Raw genomic sequence first — 21,241 nt, forward strand, 5'->3', positions numbered from 1 at the left:
AAATTATGTCTATATATATGTATATTAAATAACCAAGGGTACGAATAGTGAATATTAAAAGTGTGAATTATAAATATCAAAGATACAAATGTTGAATGCCAATGGTACTAATAGTCAATACCAAAAATAGGTGAATAGCATAGATATCTTAACTATTATAAAGTTAGAAGAAAGGTTTGGTGTTATAGGTTTTATAAAAAATGGAATTGTTCAATATACCCTTCATTCAATCAAACAATCACATAAAAATAATCTAATAAATAATAATTGTAAAATAAAATTTAAAAAATAAAAAAAGATACACCACCTTAAAATGTGGAGAAAGTGATAAAAAGTTATAAAACACTGAAAACAAAATAAATAAAAAATAAGTAAAAATGCCAATTAACACGTGCGTGACGTGTGTCAAGATGCTAGTATATAATGAAGAGAAATAATTAAATTTGATGTTCAATGAACAATAGTTTCTGATCATATTAAATAAAATATTATGTAAACTAACTGATAATTGATACTCTATAATCGATATAACAAATTCACAAGTACTGTTAGCCAATGTGGTTGCTAAAGCTGTTTTTTTTTTGGCCATGGTGGTTGCTAAAGCTTAAAGCATATTAATTTTGTAAGAAGAGAACGACATGTCGTTTTTGGTTGAGTGCCTGTGAGACGACACGGGCCGTCGTCATTAAATCCCCCGCCAAACACAAACTGTCAAACTGAGAAGCAGAAACCCTTGGAGTCAGAATTTGGAGCAATTTTGAAATGGCAGGGAGCGAGAGAGAAATCCAGGTCCGTACATTGTCCGGCGAAACGACCACCGTTTCAGTCTCTGTAAACGACACCGTTCAAGACCTCAAGCTCCTTCTCAACCACTCCTTCCCTCCCGCCACTGGCTCTCCCAATTTTCACCTCTTTTTCAAGGCACCAATTCCTTCTCTCATCTCCTTGTTTATTTATTTATTTCACTTTCTGTTTGGTTGCCTAGAAAACTATCAATGTTAATGGAAAAAAGTAAAATTTGGGTCTCAGGGTGTTAAGCTGAGGTTGCAGACTAAGATAGGTACAGACATCATTAAGCATGGTGAATTTCTAGTGCTTGTCCCATATACTAAGAAGGAGAACCAGACCCAGAATTCTGATCAATCTAAAACATCATTGACTGCTTTCGATAAGAGCTCCATCTCGAAGTTGGCAGATTCCACTTGGTCTGATATGATGCAACACTTATCTTATTTACGTGACAATTTAAATAATGAAACTCCAATTAAACCCAGAACAGGAAGTTTTAATCTTGGAGTGAGAACTGAAGTAATGGAGGAAACTGCTAGTTCTCTCTCTTCTGAAGCAAAACGCAAAAGGGGTTTTGATTGTGATGACATTGTATTGGATATATTGCGGTCTAGTCGAAGCAAGAATGCTATTGATCAACAGAATTGTACAAGGTTTATTGAGGTTTTGGAGTCAGTGAATTGTTTATCAGACCCATATTCTGAAAACTGCATGCTGTGGAGAAGAGCTAGTTTATGTGGCATGGGACTGCATAAAGACAATGGTAGTTCATGCTTGTGTCCAGCATGGTTGAAGAAAATCTTGAAGGCATTTGCTTTCATAAATATTTTTTCTGCATTTCTTCAATTACAGCAGGAGAGAACAACCACAATTCTTTTGGAGCAAGCGCTGGACCAGCTTGGGAAATTTGGAGTTAAACTTGGTATGAAGGACATAGAGCATCTTTCGGCTATCTCTCCTAAGGTACTTTATATCAGTGTTTTAACACGTTGAGGGATGTAAGCATGGTAACAAGAAACAGTTTTACCGTGTGAAATATAATCTTTTGTCATTTGGATTATTTGTGATACAGGTAGTACATTTGGTGAATAAGAATGCAGAGGAGACAAGTTCTGGTAATGCACTTCTTGTTATCTATTGTTCAGCAGAACAGAAAGATCCAGTGGAAGATAACCGTAAATCTGGTATTGTGGAAGTTATGCATTTTTTCTTATTTCCAAAAATATATGGGCTCAGAACTGCATTATTTTGTTTGATTTGGCCTCATGTTTTTGTTTGTTAGCTTGCAAACAGATGGATGTATCAAAGATTGTCAGTGCATTGAAGATACGAGAAAGTTCTTTCAAAACTAAATTGTGGGAGGCTGTTGAGTGGTTAATGGTATCTAAATCTCTCTCTCTCTCTCTCCCCCCCCCCCCCCCTTCTCCCTCTCCCTCTCCCTCCATCAGAGACGTCCTGATATTGACCATAATATTTCACATTAAATGGTATTGAACCTTGATAGTGAACAATGCGCATCTAGATTTTGAATATAACTCTTCCTTATCTTGCATTTTGTTATTATGGACTAAATCAGGATTTTTATGCAGTTTATTACTAGAAATGAGGTTTCCATGGATTTTTCCTTGGAAGACCTTCTCATATCTGTGAAGGAATGTGGTGCTTCTGCAAGAGGAAATGAGGCCAAACAACCAAGGGGAAGCCGTGCAACTCATAAGTTGCCATTGTGTCATGTAGGTCTTCATGTTCAATTTACTTACTCATTTTCCGATGTGTTTCCCCTTATTTCTCATAAGTTGCAAGTTCATGCAACATACTCTACAGAAATGAAAAAAGAAAACAAAGGCAGTATCAATTCAATACCTTCTATTTGTAAAAAGTTGACAGGTTTTGGTAATGTAATCAATTTCACTTCTGTTCAATGTATAATTTTGCAGTTAATGTGATGTCTACTTGTCTGCTTGATGGACTTCTTGTCCATTTTGTTTTATTATCTGCCTTCTTTCTTAGTTTTTGTTTCTTATAAAACAAATTGTGATGTATCCTTGTCTCAAATTCCATTGTTAATATTAACTAATGGACATTAATGGTTCTTTTATGTCTTGTTGAAATTATCAGTGTCTTGTAATCTTTAAAATGCTAAACAACCTGAGAAATCAACACTTTTTATATAGCAACATCTTGGTCTCAGCAGGTAACAAATTCATTGCTACCAGTGGAGATGGTTGAACATCTTAGAAAGGGCATTGGATCAAAAGGGCAGGTTTTCCCTACACTTTTCTGTAATAATTTGTTTAGAGTTGGGCAATGGAAAGTGATATAGACAATTATGGGTTCTTTGGACCTGGTGGCCTAACATGTACATACACAAATTTTTTTTTTTTTCAAAATAAAAATATCTGTTCACAACTCAAGCCACCAAGGCCCATGTGGATCTGGCATGCTGTCATGTCTCTAAAAGTAATTGAATGGAAATCTCTGCTGAGCGCTGCACTGTGAAACTGTGGATGCAGATTGTGCATGTTGAAGACATTGGTGCTCGGGAGGCCATTCATGCAGAAGTTCCAGATGAACTGTCAGAAAACATGAGATCTGCTCTTCAGTGTATTGGAATCACTCAACTATATAGCCATCAGGTATGAATATTTCTAGGCTACCATCCTTCTGAAGAACACTAGTTTTTGAATGTGTTTCAGCTTCTTTTCTGCCTATGAATATCTATAGGCAGAGTCGATACAAGCCTCACTTGCTGGGAAGAATGTAGTTGTTGCAACAATGACATCCAGTGGGAAATCTCTTTGTTACAATCTTCCGGTCTTAGAAGTTCTGTCCCAGAATTCTTCATCTTGTGCTCTATACCTATTTCCAACAAAGGTTTGTTGCATATGTGTGTGCATATTTATGAATGCAAAAACCATCATCTATGGTATTGCTTTTTGTAACAAATAAATTTTTGATAAATCCAAATTATTTATGCATGCAGGCTTTAGCTCAAGATCAACTAAGAACTCTGTTGGCTATGACCAAAGGATTCAATGGTAGCTTAAACATTGGTGTATATGATGGTGATACTACTCAGCAGGACAGGACATGGCTGCGTCATAATTCTAGACTGGTATTTTGGTTAGATAATGGTTGTTGACAGTTTTCTGCTTGCTTCCTCTCCTAAGTTTAGGCTGGAATCTTATCTCCTTGAATGCAGTTAATCACAAATCCAGATATGTTGCATGTATCAATCCTGCCACACCATAGAAAATTTGGGCGGATTTTGGCAAATCTTAGGTATTGTTTCTTGGACTGTGATGAGTCATTTCTTTCACTAGGTGACTCATCAATATGTGTCTCTGTGTGTGTGTTTCTTTCATATTGATTTAAATCCTTATTTATCTGTTTATTTGACATTAGTGGTATTTATTAGTATAATAATTACATTAGTTATACCAAGAGATTTACTTCATATTTAATTCATTAGGTTTGTGGTCATTGATGAGGCACATGTTTATAAGGGAGCATTTGGTTGTCATACTGCTCTTATATTAAGGAGACTTCGCCGGCTCTGCTCACATGGTAGTTCTTTCCCTTAAGAGTTTACAACAGATGAGAATATTTGTTTACCATTGAAATCTTCAATTAAAATTGAAAAATGAAATAGCTATCTGCTTCTATTTGCAGTGTATGGAAGTGATCCTTCTTTTGTGTTTTCCACTGCAACTTCGGCGAATCCCCACGATCATTGTATGGTAAATATTCCCCTCCTCCCTCTTTCCTTTTCTTAATAAATGAAAATGTTTTTGGTGCTGTGATTATTGAGGAATGTAGAGGGCTGTGGTATGCTAGTTTAGCCTAATACAATGAGTGAAATAAATAAGAGCAGAGGGAGGGGGTCATTTCTGACTGACTTTGCCCCTAAAATATAAAACTTTAGACATTTTTTCTTGATTTCCCTATCACTTCGTATCGGCACATGGCCTAGGTCTTTGGTAAGGAAGCTTAACCGACTCCAGTTTATGGGCGTGGAGAATACATTTAAAGCAACTGGGTGACTTTTTGTGTGCACACACATTTGTGTCACTTGGTGGCATTACGTTTTTATGTTTCTGATACAAGTTGTCATTTTTTCAGTTATCTTGAGTTTCTCTTTCTCATGCTAGTCCTATATAAATTAAAAGGATAACTATTCTGACTCTTCAGGAACTTGCAAATCTACCAACTTTAGAGCTGATTCAGAATGATGGAAGTCCTGCTGCTAGAAAGCTTTTCATCCTTTGGAATCCTATTCTGCGTCCAGAATCTGTTGGTGTTCTGTAATTTTTATGGTGCCCTATAACTTTGTGATGAAGACAGATATTTGTCAATTTGCTAATGCCTAATGGTGCTTCATTACAGGTGTCGAAGGAAACCAATAATAATACAAATAATGGTAAACCTGCTGATGAAATTGCCAATTTCAAAAGTTCAAGGTAACAACTTGCTACATATATATGCATAGAGAGGAGAATAGCTTTTTCTCTTCTGGTAACGACTTGATCTTTAATAATTATGATTTGTGGTTCTGCATGTCATACTAAATCCAGGTTAACAATGAGAATAACTTGACAGGTTATTCTGATATGCTGTTTTCCCATCTCTGGAGACCCTAGTTTGAATGCTTCTTTTTTTCTTTCATTTTGCTGGGAAATTGAAGGGGCATCCCCGGGCATGAACATGTGATGTGCCCTCTGAATTTGGTGGATTTACCACCAAGCTGTCTCCATAAGGACATTTTGAATAGCTTGGTTGCTATAACAATGACTATTCTACATGCCTCCTTGCTCCTATTAGAATATCGATGCTGAACTATGAGTGGAGGATGACTTTCTTTTGTATTTTCACTGGCTAAGCTTCTTCAAGAGTACTTTCGAGTGGTTTGTGTATGTTTGGCCTTTGTTAAAGCCTTTCATCAGAATATGTATAATCAGGAAGAAATACATGTAGCTTAATCCATATGATACTTCAAACAAGCTGGCTTACTTGGATGTAAATGCTAAGTTTCATATGATCATGTCATATGATACACACATGCTGCCATAAAATTCTGAGTTTTTTTGGTGCAAAATCAGTATACACTTTGTTTACGTGGCTTTGGAACTTCAATGTCTGATGCTTTAATTATATTTGCAGCCCAATTTTGGATGTTTCATGCCTCTTTGCTGAAATGGTACAGCATGGACTACGTTGCATTGCTTTTTGCAAAACACGCAAGCTTTGTGAGCTTGTGTTGTGCAACACGTAAGTCTCATCAATTTCATGTATTTCAGTATTTTAATAATACATGACATAATTTATAGCATTCGGGCTTTTGTTATTTTTCTGGTGTTATGGAGAGTTTAATGGTCATAAAGTTTATGGAAGAAGAAAGAAAATGATGAAATAAATTAATATAATTGTGCTAGGCGTGAAATTCTTCAGGAGGTAGCACCCCATCTGGTCGACTCTATATGTGCTTATCGCGCTGGTTACATCGCTCAGGTTAGTAGGCTGTTGGCTGCATTAATTTCTGTTATTTTAAATGCACTTTTTAACTGACAATCAATGTCTATATTGTGTGAATGTCATTGTTTGGTTTGAATAACCTGCTGACAGTATTTGATTTTTGTTGACGTATATAATTGGTTTGACATTGATTGACTGGTGGAGCAGGATAGGAGAAGAATAGAGAGTGATTTTTTTGATGGAAAGCTTTGTGGTATTGCTGCAACAAATGCCCTTGAATTGGGTATTGATGTTGGGCACATTGATGTAACTCTTCATTTAGGTTTTCCTGGTAGTATTGCTAGGTAGAGTGCCAAATTATTTCTGTTCCCATCAGTGCTGTAACTTATTGCTTCAATTGTTTCAATTGAGTATTTGTTGTTCCCTTCATAAATTATTTTCCTCTTCTATGTATGTTTATAGCTTGTGGCAACAAGCTGGGAGAGCCGGAAGGAGAGAGAGAACTTCTCTTGCTGTGTATGTTGCATTTGAAGGGCCACTTGACCAATATTTTATGAAACATCCCAACAAACTTTTTGGAAGCCCAATTGAGTGCTGTCATGTTGATTCTAAGAACGAACAGGTTTTAAATTTTCTGTTATCTATATTTTTCTTTCATTTATCCATGTCTAATTTGTGTCTATCGAGTTGACAATGATGATTTTATGCTTTTTGATGCCTTATTCTTTGTAGGTTCTTAAGCAGCAATTGGTTTGTGCTGCTCTCGAACACCCACTGAGTTTGTTTTATGATGAGAAGTTTTTCGGTTCTGGTTTAAACAGCGCATTAATGTCTCTTAGAAATAGAGGATATTTGAGTGATGATCCATCATGTGATACTTCTGCTAAAATTTGGAACTATATTGGGCATGAGGTATGTTATTTCTTTGCATTTTCCAAGTTTTAATCTTACTGTTCTTCCGGTTTATAATTTTTCTCTTGTAGCATGATGTTGTGAGTTCTGTATAAGTGTGTATATATTTAAACAACCTCAGGTTTTTCATTTTCAAACATAACGTATTTCTTTGCAATCTTCTTCTAGAAAATGCCTTCACATTCGATTAGTATCCGATCAATAGAATCTGAGAGATACAAAGTTATAGACCAGAAAAAGAAAGAAATCCTTGAAGAGATTGAGGAAAGCAAGGCTTTCTTTCAGGTAAAATTTAATGCACATTTATAATATATTCGCCTCCTTGTTGGAAACCTGTAAAATACTTTGTACACTATTCTGAGTTTCTTTCCCCATTTATCCCTTTATCATTATAATCATATATTGATTCAGGTATATGAAGGCGCTGTTTATATGAACCAAGGAAAGACATACCTGGTCACAAGCTTAGATTTATCAAGTAAGATTGCTTGGTGCACAGTAGCTGATTTGAAGTATTACACGAAACCCCGTGATTGCAGAGATATTCATGTCATTGGTGGTAATATTGTATGTCAGGCTCTAAACATTTGTTCTCTTGTTAGCTTAGATTCATCATGCTTACGATGATTTTAAAATTCCAACCTGCTACATATTCTGTTGTAGGCTTTTCCAGCCAAGCTTTCCAATATCCAGTTCTCAAGAACAACTGCCCAAGCAGATCCTTGCAAAGTAACAACTACATGGTTTGGATTCCATCGTCTGTGGAGAGGAAGCAATGAGATATTTGAAACAGTTGACCTTGTACTTCCCAAATATTCTTATGATTCACAGGTAGACCTGAGAACCTATAGGCTATAACATTGTCGATGGCTCTATGATTTAGCTATTCCAACCTTGCATTGTTGTTTGTCTGTTCTTTTCTCTATATAATCTATTTCATCTTTTCATCGAAACAGGCAGTTTGGGTTCCAGTTCCGCAATCAATAAAAGAAGCAGTGGAGATGAAAAATCTTGATTTTCGTGCAGGGCTGCATGCTGCATCACATGCTGTTCTACATGCCGTACCTTTGTGGGTCCCTGATATTTGTGATTTTCACATAACCACTTCCATCAGCTTTATACTTTTCCTTAAATTTATTGCATGCATGGTTTACGTTATGCCTTACACATTTGCTATTGAGATTCAATTTGAACCATGTTCCTTACAATTCTAGTGGTTGTTGTCTGACTGCATTATGATGCCTTGGCATGCAGACGAATAATATGCAACTTATCTGACTTAGCTCCAGAATGTGCACACCCCGATGACACCCGCTATTTTCCGGAAAGGATTCTGCTATATGATCAGCATCCTGGAGGGACTGGTGTCTCTGTACAGGTGAATGAGATGAAACCTTTGAAACCAAAAAATTAATTTAATAGGTTAAGTTGTTGCACGCAGGTGAGAAGTTCCACACCTGCATGGATGATCCTTTAATATATTTGAAATTGGTTTCATTTTGATGCTCTGGTCTGGCTTCCTGAAAGGATTCTGACCTCAGGACAGCAATAAGCATTTTCACTCTGTTGTTGAAATGAATATACTTGAATGTGTAATAGGTTCAACCGATTTTTATGGAGCTCTTAACTGCTGCTATGGAACTTCTAACATCTTGTCACTGCTCAGGAGTTGGTGGTTGCCCTAATTGCGTTCAAGTCTGTCTCACATTCTTCATATTTACCTTTATCTCTCTCGCTCATCTATCATCATGAAGTAACTTTTATAATATTTCCATGTTGCAGATTTTTGCTTGCAGGGGGTATAATGAGGTTCTAAACAAGGATGCAGCAATTATGATCATTGAGGTTGGGACTCTAAACTAAAGTTATGGACCCAAATCAATTTATGTTAGTTTGTTTTCCATCATTGCCTTGACTGGTTTTCTTGTCCATTCAGGGTGTTCTGGATGCAGAAGAATTACAAAAACGGGAATTTCCTAACAATTCCAAATATTGAGTGAAGGCAGGGATACTTAGATGGAAACTTATGATATGTTACTTCTTTCTTCTTCTGTTTTTTTTTTTTTTTTGGGATTTACATCCTTTATAATTTTTCTTCTGTATAGTAAGTGATATTGATTCAAAACCATTCAAAAATGGAATGTGTTGATTCTAATCATAGGCTTTTGAGTGTGTCATTTTGTTTTCTATTAAAAGCAGTTAAAGCTAACCTATGGGAGAACTATATAAACATTGATGATTTTTTAAGCATTGCCCCAATATTAAAACAAGGCCAAAGTTCACTTTTAGCCCTTGTAGCTTGAGTTAGGTTTTACTTTCGTTTATGTAGTTTCAATTGTTCTGAATATGGTCCTATATTTATAAATTATTGCAATTCAATGACACATTAGGATTTTAAACTATTAATTCGTTAAATTAATTATTAAATCATTAACGTGTAAGGGTATGTAAAGTAAAAGTAAATGATCAAAATCGAAATGGTTTACAAAGTAACAAAAGAAATTGGCCTATGCAGGTCTCGAACCTGCGACCTTCGCGTTATTAGCACGACGCTCTAACCAACTGAGCTAATAGGCCAATTTATTTGTTTATTGCGGCTTTTGAATTAAAAATATTTCATTGGCATTTGGAAGCAGAAATTGAGAAAGAGGTTTTTTATTTTATTTGTTTATTAATGTAATTTTGGATGTTTCTGCTATGAAACAAAATCACCCACCCACCCACTGAATCATGGAGTTGGAGGTCACTTTCAGTTTACCATAATGTCCTCCACAAGGGAGTCACAAGAGATAAAAGAGAGTGACAAGCTCCAAGGAAGACGAGAGAGAGAGAGAGAGAGAGAGAGAGAGAGAGAGAGATGGGGTGGGCGATCGCACTACATGGCGGCGGAGGCGACATTCCGCGCTCTCTGCCACCGGAGCGCCTCCAGCCTCGCGAGGCCGCCCTCCGCCACTGCCTTGAGATCGGCGTCGAAGCTCTCAAAGCCAACAAGCCTGCTTTGGATGTCGTTGAGCTTGTGGTAAGTTACAAACTCTCTCTACAAAATGTTTTCAATTTTCTGATTGTAAATAAAAAAAAAAAAAAAAAAAAAAAAAACTTGGTTTGTTCTTGATGCATATGTCCACTTTGTGTATTTCTTTTGCTTGTGTGAACAGGTTCGTGAGCTAGAGAACATTCCACAGTTTAATGCTGGTAACGGTTCTGTGCTGACCACCCATGGCACAGTTGAAATGGAAGCTTGCATCATGGACAACACCAAGAGATGTGGAGCTGTTTCTGGGCTCACCACTGTCGTCAATCCCATATCTTTAGCTCGACTAATCATGGAGAAAACTCCTCATATATATCTTGCATTTGATGGAGCTGAGGCTTTTGCAAGGGAACAAGTTAGTAGTCACAATTTTACCATTCTTCATATCACTATGCTTCAATTTCAAATGGGTTTTCTTGTTATTGAATTTCTTGTATAACTATCTATGCTTTCTCAATTTGCCAGGGTGTTGAGACTGTAGATTCCAGTCATTTCATTACCCCAGAGAATATTGATAGGCTCAAGCAGGCAAAAGAAGCCAATAGAGTGCAGGTAGGAGAGTAATGTTACTGAGTTACCTTGCCCAATAGAGCATGCTAAATTCATGTGTTTATAAATCATAGCTTGTGAAAATGAATTACCTCACACATTAGAGTTGTCTTGACTGGTAACTTTTGTCACAAATGTATGTAGATTGATTATACACAACCCCTTCCCAAAGATGTGAAGAAAGAAACACTAGAAGCTGATGGTGATAGCCAAATTGGGACTGTAGGATGCGTGGCTGTTGATACTTTTGGGAATCTAGCTTCGGCAACTTCTACCGGCGGATTGGTCAACAAAATGGTTGGTCGGATTGGGGACACGCCCATCATTGGTGCAGGGACATATGCCAACAGTCTCTGTGCAGTTTCTGCTACGGGCAGAGGTGAAGAGATAATTCGTGGTACAGTTGCAAGGGATGTGGCGGCTCTTATGGAGTTCAAAGGTGTTTCTCTCAAAGAGGCTGCAGCTTATGTTGTGGAGGAGGGCACTCCAAAAGGCAATGTAGGGTTGGTTGCTGTATCTGCCACAGGAGAAGTCACAATGCCTTTCAATACAACAGGCATGTTTCGAGCCTGCGCTACTGAGGATGGGTATACAGAAATTGGAATATGGCCTTCTGTGCAAAACTGAGTTGCTTGGGTGAGCTTCCATTGTTTGAATCCAGGAAATTTCTCAAGACAATTCACATGCTTGATGTATGGAAAATGATTAGCAATATTTTGTGCTATATTGTCTCAAATACTCAATTTTATTTGGTTGCATGAACCCTATTTAAATCTCTTTATGGAATTAACATTCTCATGTGAGGAATTGCACAATCTGCACATGGGTGATTTATATCAAGATTAACATTAATTGGCAAGAAAAATGAATTTAAAGCACTTTGTAATATCATCATGATTTGCATTTGTATTGCAATTTTTTTTGTTTTTTGTTTTAATCTGGTTTTCTAAGATGAAAATTTCAACCCATGATTTTTACATTTTTACAAGAGTATGAGATTTAGTTGAAATGCCAAATGGGTAGGGGTGTGCAAAAAAACCGAAAAACCGTGTTTCGAACCAAACCAAACCACTCGGATCGGTTTGGTCTGGTCTTTTTTTTTCGGATATCAAACCAAACCAATCCGAACCTTGTGGTTTGGTTTTGGTTCTCAATATGGAAATTTTCGGTTTTAACCGAACCGAACCACTACTTATAATATATATTAATTTTTATATATGGTTTTCATACAAATTAATTATAGAGTAAACCAAATTCTCTATTATAGTTTATATATTTTTAAAAATTTTATATATGTTTATTATAGTTTATATAGTTTATAGTTTATTTAGTATAGGGAAAATTAGAGCAAAAGGACCTGACATTTACACCATTTTGCAGTTGAGGATGCCACTTTCAATTTGTTCCAATTAAGGACTTCACTTTGTTTTAAGGTGCAATCAAAGATTTTCCGTCACTTCTGTCAGTTAAATGTGTCATGTGACTTGCACATGCTTGATTTGGAGGGGCATTTTTGACTTTTCCTTTGCCACTTGGATTAATTAATAATAAGCAAATAATAAAATAGAAATAAGTTAAAAAAAAAAAAACAAAAAATGAACCAAAAAAAAAAAAAACAAAACTAGCTAGCTGCAGATCGAAACCTTGCAGGGGGGAGAGAGAGAGAGAGAGAGAGATGAGAGAACTCGGGGAAGAAGGGTTGGTTTCGATATGCAGCTAACTAGTTTTGCTTTTTTTTTTTTGGTTCATTTTTTGTTTTTCTTTTAATAATTTATTTCTATTTTATTTTTATTTTTAAAAGATTTTATTAATTAATCCACATGGCAAAGGAAAAGTCGAAAATGCCCCTCTAGATTAAGCATGTGCAATCACATGACACATTTAACTCACGGAAGTGACGGAAAATCTTTGATTGCACATTAAAACAAAGTGAAGTCCTTAATTGGAACAAATTGAAAGTGGCATCCTCAACTGCAAAATGGTGTAAATGTCAGGTTTTTTTGCTATAATTTTCCTTTTAGTATATACTATATAGTTTAATAGGACTAGAGAAGGGTAAGAATTTGTCACTTGTATGACTGTTTATCATGTTTTTTATGTTGTGTAACTGGTTAGAACTTGTGTTTGAATTTCTGAAAAATGCTTAGATTGTCAAAATGGGCCTTTATATAGACATATGAAGTGTGCAAAATGAGTCTTTAGCTAGCTAAATTAAGCTTGCAAAATGGGCCATTATCCAAAAAACTCACAAAGTTGGGCTTAATATATTAGCCCAGTTGATATCTGGTTTTCGAAAAACCAAACCATACCGAACCAATTTTACGGTTAACCAAACCAGTCAGTTTGAGTTAGGCTTGGTTTGGTTTTGGTTATCAAATTGGCCATTTCAAAAATGTTGGTTTGGTTACGATTATTGCTTTGTGGTTTGGTTTTTCGAACCATACACGTCCCTACAAAACGTCCATACAAATGGGGACAATAATACAGGGGACAGGATGGGGAGGGGACAGGATGGGGACTTGGTCAAGTCCATGAATGAAGGGAACAGCACTAAACCATTGCACCCACAAGTTGAAGAGGAACCCTCCATGGCATGAGGGCAAGTGATACACACTATAAAATGTTGTGAAAGAAAGTAACTAATATTACATGATTCATTACTTTCTATTAGATTATGGCTTCTGTCTCTGTTTACGCTGATCAAGAAGAAGAGGAAAACAAGAATGTCCCTCAAAATTGCAAAGAAATTATCTCAAACCTCTCTAAAGACGCAGGCTGGGGAGCTGAGTATTACTACCAATACCAAGGCTTTTGGTATCCCCAGATTTTTGTTGAAGGAATCATTTGGGCAGAGCAAAATTTCAGGGCAAGAGACACTGACATTTTGTTGGCCTCCTTTCCAAAGTGTGGTACAACATGGGTGAAGGCTCTCATGTTTACCATCACAAATCGAAAACGTTACGATTATTCATCCCATCCATTGCTCACAAATAATCCTCATAATTGTGTACCCTACATTGAGTTTCAAGTTCACGAAGATAATCCAATCGAAAACCTAGACTCTCTACCCTCACCTCGATTGCTTGCAACCCACATTCCACTCACATCATTGCCAAAGTCGATTGTGGATTCGGGTACCCGAATTGTGTGCATTGCTAGGAACCCAAAAGATGCTCTTATTTCTTATTGGTTGTTTTCCCAAAAAATAAGAACAAATGTAAGTAAGCTACCACCACTTCCTATAGAAGAGGCATTTGAGTTGTTTTGTAAAGGGGTTACACTTACAGGCCCATTTTGGGATCATGTTCTTGGCTATTGGGAAGCAAGCTTGGAAAACCCAAATAAGGTGCTGTTTTTGAAATATGAAGACATGAAGAGGCACACAGAATGCTATGTAAAGAGGTTGGCAGAGTTCATAGGCCATCCTTTTTCATTAGAGGAAGAGAGAGGTGGTGTGGTGCAAGAAGTAATAAAGTTTTGCAGTTTTGAGAGTATGAGCAATTTGGAGGTGAACAAAAGTGGGACTTTCCATGTTGGGAGCCGTGCAACACTCTGTAACGATTCGTTCTTCAGACAAGGCAAGGTTGGAGACTCAAAGAACCATCTGACTCCCGAGATGCTCAAGCGTCTTGACCAAATCACAGAGCAGAAGTTGGCCACTTCTGGTTTGAAATTTTAGATGCCTAATATTGGAATTGCATGCATGTATGCATGAATTGCATGGTATATGCACGTTGAGCTCCATCAATATCAGACCCTTTTCTGTGATGTGTGAGGCTTACAATTCTTTTGAAATTAATATTTATTTTCTAGTGTTAGATATAAAATAATTGCTGGTTCATATCTTAATAAGTTTGAGTTTTTGGGAATACTGATGAAAGAACAAGTTTTTTATGGTATGAAAGCAAAGATTCTAAGTTCAAATCTTTACCATTACATGAGAATAGCGGTAAACCAAAAATCTCAAGAAGCACAAAACATAATGTGGACAACATTAATGTGATGACAGTACCTAGCAACTTTGAAGACCATAACTAGGCACCAAATGTCAATCCAGAACCATTTAACTTCTCATCTGTGATCTGATCCAGACGTTCTACCATCTCAGCTGTGAAATAATTTTTCCAGTCCCCAGCTTGACCTTTCCTAAAGAAGTCACAGTTGTTAATAACAAGCTGGGCACTAAACCATTGCACTCTGGTTTTGTTAACCTCCAAATTGCTCAAATTCTCAAAACTACAGAGCTTTATGATTTCCTGGACCACCCCTTTGCTCTCTTCCTCCAATGAAAAAGGTTGGCCCATGAATTCAGCCAATCTCTTTACATGAACAACAGGCTCCTTCTTTAGATCCTCATATTTTAAGAACAATATTTTGTCAGGAAATTCTAAGCTTGCTTTCCAATAGCCCAACACATGATCCCAGAAGGGTCCATAGTGTGAAACTCCTTGACAGAACAGCTCATATGCTTCTTGTAGTGAGAGGGGTACAAGCTCTTTAGGCCTCAACTTGGTCATGAAGATCCATTTGGAAATAAGAACATCTTTTGGGTTGCGGCAAATGTACACAAATTTGCAGCCAGAATTTGCTGCAGTCACTGATTTGGGTAATAAAGTGTAAGCCATGTGGGTTGAAAGCAGTCTAGGTGAATGTGATGGAAGGTTGTTAAGTTTTGGGACTGAGTCATTTTGGTGTATGTATGCATCCAAGAAAGGGAAACAGTCATGGGGACCAGTGGTGAGCAATGGGTGATGATCAGAGGAAACATCATTGAGGGTTCTGCTCATAGTAGCAAAAATGATTGCTCTGAGCCATGTTGTGCCTGATTTTGGAAATGTGGCCAAGAATATATCGGTTGGTCGAGCATTGAAGTGGTCTTGGACCAGCATGGCACCTTTCAAGGCAGAGTTAGGCTTTAGCCAGAAGCCTTGGTATTGAAGCAGATATTCAGTCATCCAGCCTTTCCCTTTGGGAAGGTTTGGCACTAATTCTCTAAATTTTGCACAGGTTTTTGAGTAGCCTTCGTAGTCTTTCTCATTATTGGTTTCAGGAATGTGGCATGGCTTAGAAGGTAAGGAGGCTGCAGACATGGTGGGACTAATATGGTCTATAAATGCTGTGGACTGATCAAAGTGTTTGAATATACAGAGGTCTAGCAAACCTTATATATGTAGTATTTTTATTTTATTTTATTTTATTTTTATTTTGGTACACTATCTGACTCAAACCAATATCTGGGATATGATTCCTCATTCATTGCCAGCTAAATTACTTAGGGTGGATTTTAAAGATCTCCTGAATATTTAATGAGCTAATGGAATAGTACTCTTAATCTGCAATTTTGGTCAAAGTTCATACAATTAATAAGAATGCAAATAAACATAAAGGGTGGCAGGGTGGCCATGTTCATATAATATGGTGCAGTTGGAAAGTTCTGCATGCTTGTATTGTATGTTTAATAATACAATGTAATATTGGTGTTTAACTTGATTGATTTCATACGGCTTCTCGTATTATTAAAGCCTTGTCTGTTATCCGTTTCGATCGGGAAGGACTGCATATGATCGATTAACTTTGACATTTTCAATTTCTTGTTTCTTAAGTCAGTGTCTCCTTACATGAATGAGTGATCATACAAATCCAGAGAATTTAAACCCCGAATCCCAGCACATGCAACTTCAAATAAACCTTACAAATAAAAAAAACATAATTGTTATTTACAAAAAGAAACTGCCAAATGGGACTCATCTACCAAACGTGGTGGTGATGAAAAAAAATCAGAGAAAGGAGTTAGAGAAGTTGAAGCTTTCTTTCAACTGGTTCTGGTCTGAGGAAAATGAGCAAATGAAAAGTAGTTATCCAGTATGCGTTCGATCGATCAATTTGGTAGGATGACTTTTCATTCTGGTAGAATTTTGCATTCTTGAAAGAAGGAAATGCAGTAGTAAGCATCCTAAAAACAATCTCATAATGAAAACCAGATCCTCTGGTTTATGTTTAGGATAATTGAAAATAATGGTTCGTATGCATAATAATTTAAATGAGGCTGACAAATTATTACAATACTTGATAAAGAACAAATAATTCTACAGCTTGCAGAGGGGGAAAAAAGAAAACCCCATCAGGCAAAAATGAATCTAGCTCTCACAACTCTTCACCTAGTACATTTAAACTTTCTAATGTATAAAAACAATTCTTTTTCTTTCAGAACACTATGATGCAAAAGAAAAAAGAAAACTGCCTAATAAAAGTCAAAATTTTCTACTTCTGAGTCTACATAAATGCGATCACATTCATACACGCACAGGTTGAGTTTAAGAGTATTGAAGATCGCATGAATTTCCAGCAATCAAGAAGTAGCACATTTTAACTTGTGATACAATGTTGGAGATATGGGTGGCTCTGATTTACATACCGCTCCCAAAGAGGTCTATACCTACCAATGGCCAACTTCAGCCATGGCTTCATGTACCCGTTAAAGTGAATAACTGCCGCACTCTCAATCAGCCGGTTGTCAATATGCAGATCATAACCCAATCCTAACACATGCCATCTCCTATCAAGCGGCTCTGTCAGACCATAAAAAGTTAGAAGCCCAGGCGGAAGAGTGCCCAGCTTCCAAAGTGTCCCATCGGCATTCTGCTCCTGCCAGTAATGATACCGTGCCGTTACATTCGCTTTCCTCCAGGCAATTAAATCAAAAACATTCATACCAAATGCCCATCCACATGCCTGTGGGTCAAACTTTGAGTTGATGATTGTGTTTGAGAAATTGAGATACTTATAATAACGATGAAATGCTTCAAGACAAGTTTCCACTGCTCCATTCACATTTCCATGCAAATCCAATGAAAAAAGTGGGGTCAGATCCTTCTGGACAACAACATCATCATCAAGAAAAACTACCTTCTCCAGCTGCGGATAGATCTCTGGGATGTAAAATCGAAGATGATTGAGCAAATATGGATACTTAGGGTTCCGCAACTTTGGATCAACATCCGAATCTTGATATCCCCCAAAGTAGTAAGCCCGTGAATCTGCATCAAGGAGCTGCTTCACAATAGGAGCATAAGAGGCATTAAACCAAGAAAATTCCTCAACATTCTGAACTTCTATGGTGGAACCTTTGAAATCATTACTGAGGAACCAAGCCTGCATTGTGCCATAGTTGATTCCGTTTGTGACAATGTGGAAGACCAGCTGTTTTGGATGGTCAGCACTGGAGGCAGTAGAGTTGACAACCGCAGAGGTAGCTAACACATTATCTGAAAATATGCAGAAATGGTAGAGATTGTTGTCCATGAGTCTGGGAGAGTTCCTCTTCTCATCTGCAAGTTCTTGCAGAGATGGCTTTTTTAGCCAATCAGCTATAAGCTTGACATTTAGGCAATGGAGGCTTTTGGGTAATGCTTCAGCAGCTAGTTGCCCAAATACAGTGCTTTGAACTGTTGCTGCATTTGCACGCTCTTCAAGGGCTTGAATATGAGATTTCATTGTCATTATTGTGGTTGCAATGTCATAATGTGCATCTTGTGCCTTGAATATAAGAGAAGATAAGCTTTTAATTATTGGCTCTGCTTCCTCTAATGTGATGGGCTCCCCCCTCATGGCAGCTTTTGATAGCAAAAGCTGACAACTTCTGATCTTTGTGCTGAGCTCCCAAGCAAGATGAAGGTTATTGTGCTCTTTGGCAATAATAACATAAGCTTTGGCGAGTGTCATTTGCTCAGCTAGCTGCTGGGAAAACGATCTAGCACTCAATATTTCTTCAGTAAGATTTAAACTCTCACGAGCAACCTCCTCAAGTCCTGCATTTCTCACCTGGAAAAGAGAGCCACATCCAAGTAAGACATCAAACAATTAATTTGAAATATGACAAGCCATAACATGAAGTAATAACAGTCAATTAATAATTTAAAACATCCTAGGAGGAATTATACTTTTTGTAAAGCATTATACTAAAGAGAAAGAGAGATGTGATCAGGGCAAAAAGGTCCAGTCCACAGGTAAATTAAACTGACAAAAGATCCTCCATGAGTATGTAATGTTAGAAAGATCCTCCATGACCATGATAACAATTCAGAGCCTCACTTTCAATTCCCACACTACTAAATGAAACCAAAGATATTGAAACCATTTTATATAACAAACATCAATCAGAAAATGCTATTGGCATAAGAACACAGGGTGCTGTTTCTTGACATGCATCAGCTTCCTCAAGATGTTTCTAAACCAAATGGTTTATATATATAAGAAACATTTTCTAAACCAAGTGATTTGGTGTAAAAAATGATTAATAGATTATTCATCATCTGTTATGGATTAAACTACAAATGTAGAGATATTGCCTCCATAGGCCATCTAAGTTTTGGCATTAGTTGTCAAATTACTTCTATAAGTACAGGGTGACTGGTTTTTCGAGGTCAAGTTAACGAGACTCGTGGCTCTGATGGGATAACTCCACAATTCCATAATGATAATCCAAGCTAGCTTAGCACTGAAATTTTCTCTTTAAGACATGAAAAAGTATGGATGAAATGAAGTATCATTAACTGATCAATGAAATTCTGTTATTGCAAAGGTAGATAGCATGGAATGCTTCTAATTCTCTAAAACCACAGAGGCTCAAAGGCATTTGTTGTAACTGAAAGGTACAGTATTTTAAGACCACCACCACATTGCATAATTCTGATAAGGCCAATCTACAATCAGATGGCCTTGTCAAAAGGATTCCCTAGTACAAGACACAGAACCATATTCAGGAGAAATTTTAAGTTTCACGTGTGATTGTTATTTGTTGACAAGGTGGTCTTCTAGAATCATGAATAAATGACACTCACTTCTCATTTGACAACAAGACTCAAAGGATCTTACAAAAGCAATGATAAGAAAAAAAATACACGAATAACAATTCCGTGTACAAAAAGATGTTTTCTAAATGACACCAAGGCTAGAAAGGAAAATATACGTATGGGTTAATGTTTTTTCAATGGCGGGAACAAAGTACGTGCTACCCATCTGCTTTATCCACCTTAATATAACTCAAATTCTGCAATGTATTATAGGGGTGAGGCAAACAAGAAATTCTCTTGACATATTAAATAGATAAATCTATTACCCAAAAACAGAAATAGTAGTTTAAATCCTGATTATCATCGAAAAAAAGCACAGTTCTACACATTGAACTAGTGAGAATGGAAGCTCCATACAACTCCAAGCTTACAAGTTTGTTTTCTTCCAGCCAAATATGGTCCCTAGCTTCATAAACTGCTAATTATAAATATATATATCGCAGACTTGGTAATAAAAACATAGTATTATGATTGGCCGCTAGAAGTCTAGAACCCAATAAGATCATATCATAACGAATAATTCAATTAGCCAACCAACTAGAGATCCATTCAAAATATCCTGCAGCTTAGTGTAGAACATCAAATTCTAGAAAATAAAAATCTAAAATCAAAACTTTAATACACAACAGAATGTCTAAACAAAACAAGCAAAAACCCAATTCTGTATTCCCACACTTGATCAGAAATACAGCATCAAAAGCCTCAAACAAATCCAAAGCACAGAGTTCAAACATATCAAAATCCTATCCACCAATATGAAATTACAATGTTGAATAAGCACACAGACACAGTTGATCGAATCAATGAGAAACTGAATCAAGAAACAGATAAAAGCAGCATATGGGAGGTCCATGATCATACCAGTAGGGGCTGTTCGACCCGATCTTCATTCTGATTATGGTGAAAGGCAAACAAAACCAGGCCTGCAATAGAGAAGAGTCCAAAGAGAGCCCAGATCCAATACGAAAACCTCCTTCGAACCGGGCGCCGATACTCGGCCGCCCGCCGCCGCATCTTTGAGTAATTTCCTCCACAATTCACCACCAAATCAGGAATTGGCACCGACCCATGTCCCAGATTCGATCAGGAACCCATCAAAACAGTTTGGCTTAGTTGGGCACACGCCAATGTTGGTCTTCTTCTATATTGAAAAAGCGATGAACACACAGCTTTTAGGATATATGGTCTATGCAAAAACTCACAAAAGGACACAACTTTGAATCATGATCTTCCTTTCTCTTCTCTCTCTATGTCTCTCACTCTGTGGCGGGCAGCTCTGAATCAATCGAAGAATGGAAGAGAAGGACAAGAATCAGAGTGTTTAGCTGTTATATGGAGAAAGATGTGCAAAGAATGATGTGATTCTGATCTGTGTCACTGAGTGTAATGTGTGAGTGATATTAACCAAAGAAAGACCTTTTGTTTTTTCGAATGTGAATAGCAATATTACTATTACTTGCAGATGGTGTGGTCTGCTTGGGGGGAGGGAAAATACAATCACAATTACAAAGCAAGGCCCATCACATGAGAGTCATGAGACCATGTGATGGTTGTAATGTAATTTACTCAATTTATATAGTTTCCATATTAACCAAATATCAGTTACCAAATATTTTCCCATGAAAATTCTGTTTTT

The 21,241-nt window shown here is 37.0% G+C and overlaps 4 protein-coding genes, 1 non-coding gene and 1 pseudogene across 7 annotated transcripts; 3 read left to right on the plus strand and 3 right to left on the minus strand.

Moving 5' to 3' along the window:
* The first annotated feature begins 738 nt into the window (after nt 1–738).
* On the plus strand, nt 739–9,377 carry LOC147273281 (UBQ, helicase-c and DEAD-like helicase domain-containing protein). 3 transcript variants are annotated; one of them, XM_086257362.1, is made up of 27 exons: nt 739–921; nt 1,030–1,752; nt 1,862–1,973; nt 2,072–2,169; nt 2,379–2,522; nt 2,981–3,052; nt 3,303–3,425; nt 3,514–3,663; nt 3,773–3,904; nt 3,992–4,071; nt 4,262–4,356; nt 4,462–4,529; nt 4,981–5,082; nt 5,176–5,249; nt 5,950–6,057; nt 6,222–6,297; nt 6,469–6,605; nt 6,724–6,883; nt 6,994–7,173; nt 7,342–7,458; nt 7,585–7,740; nt 7,837–8,004; nt 8,130–8,242; nt 8,428–8,551; nt 8,773–8,868; nt 8,956–9,018; nt 9,110–9,377. In XM_086257362.1, the coding sequence occupies exons 1-27, from the start codon at nt 763–765 to the stop codon at nt 9,167–9,169; spliced, it is 3,690 nt and encodes a 1,229-aa protein (XP_086113488.1). In that variant the 5' UTR covers nt 739–762; the 3' UTR covers nt 9,170–9,377. The 3 variants fall into 3 exon arrangements, 2 of the variants coding, with proteins under 2 accessions (XP_086113488.1, XP_086113489.1); XM_086257363.1 differs by having other exon boundaries at nt 2,984–3,052; XR_015124267.1 differs by lacking the exons at nt 8,428–8,551; nt 8,773–8,868; nt 8,956–9,018; nt 9,110–9,377 and having other exon boundaries at nt 7,585–7,732.
* A 299-nt stretch (nt 9,378–9,676) lies between these two features.
* On the minus strand, nt 9,677–9,750 carry TRNAI-AAU (transfer RNA isoleucine (anticodon AAU)). Its single transcript has one exon. It is a non-coding gene; the product is annotated as a tRNA-Ile (tRNA).
* A 132-nt stretch (nt 9,751–9,882) lies between these two features.
* Nucleotides 9,883–11,604, plus strand: ASPGA1 (N-terminal nucleophile aminohydrolases (Ntn hydrolases) superfamily protein). Its single transcript, XM_086257102.1, has 4 exons — nt 9,883–10,192; nt 10,329–10,559; nt 10,670–10,756; nt 10,898–11,604. Exons 1-4 carry the CDS (start codon nt 10,031–10,033, stop codon nt 11,378–11,380), a joined length of 963 nt encoding a protein of 320 aa, XP_086113228.1. The 5' UTR covers nt 9,883–10,030; the 3' UTR covers nt 11,381–11,604.
* Nucleotides 11,605–13,427: 1,823 nt separating this feature from the next.
* LOC147273284 (cytosolic sulfotransferase 13 pseudogene) lies at nt 13,428–14,432 on the plus strand (annotated as a pseudogene).
* Nucleotides 14,433–14,787: 355 nt separating this feature from the next.
* On the minus strand, nt 14,788–15,843 carry LOC147273285 (flavonol sulfotransferase-like). The gene has a single exon (XM_086228195.1). It carries the CDS (start codon nt 15,841–15,843, stop codon nt 14,788–14,790), a length of 1,056 nt encoding a protein of 351 aa, XP_086084321.1.
* Nucleotides 15,844–16,768: 925 nt separating this feature from the next.
* On the minus strand, nt 16,769–20,973 carry GAUT11 (galacturonosyltransferase 11). Its single transcript, XM_086256914.1, has 2 exons — nt 20,467–20,973; nt 16,769–18,574 (listed from the first exon to the last, which is right to left on the minus strand). Exons 1-2 carry the CDS (start codon nt 20,617–20,619, stop codon nt 17,120–17,122), a joined length of 1,608 nt encoding a protein of 535 aa, XP_086113040.1. The 5' UTR covers nt 20,620–20,973; the 3' UTR covers nt 16,769–17,119.
* Nucleotides 20,974–21,241: the final 268 nt, after the last annotated feature.

Source organism: Dryas octopetala, chromosome 9, assembly GCF_963921425.1.
Source record: "Dryas octopetala chromosome 9, drDryOcto1.1, whole genome shotgun sequence".
Classification (NCBI taxonomy): Eukaryota; Viridiplantae; Streptophyta; class Magnoliopsida; order Rosales; family Rosaceae; genus Dryas; species Dryas octopetala.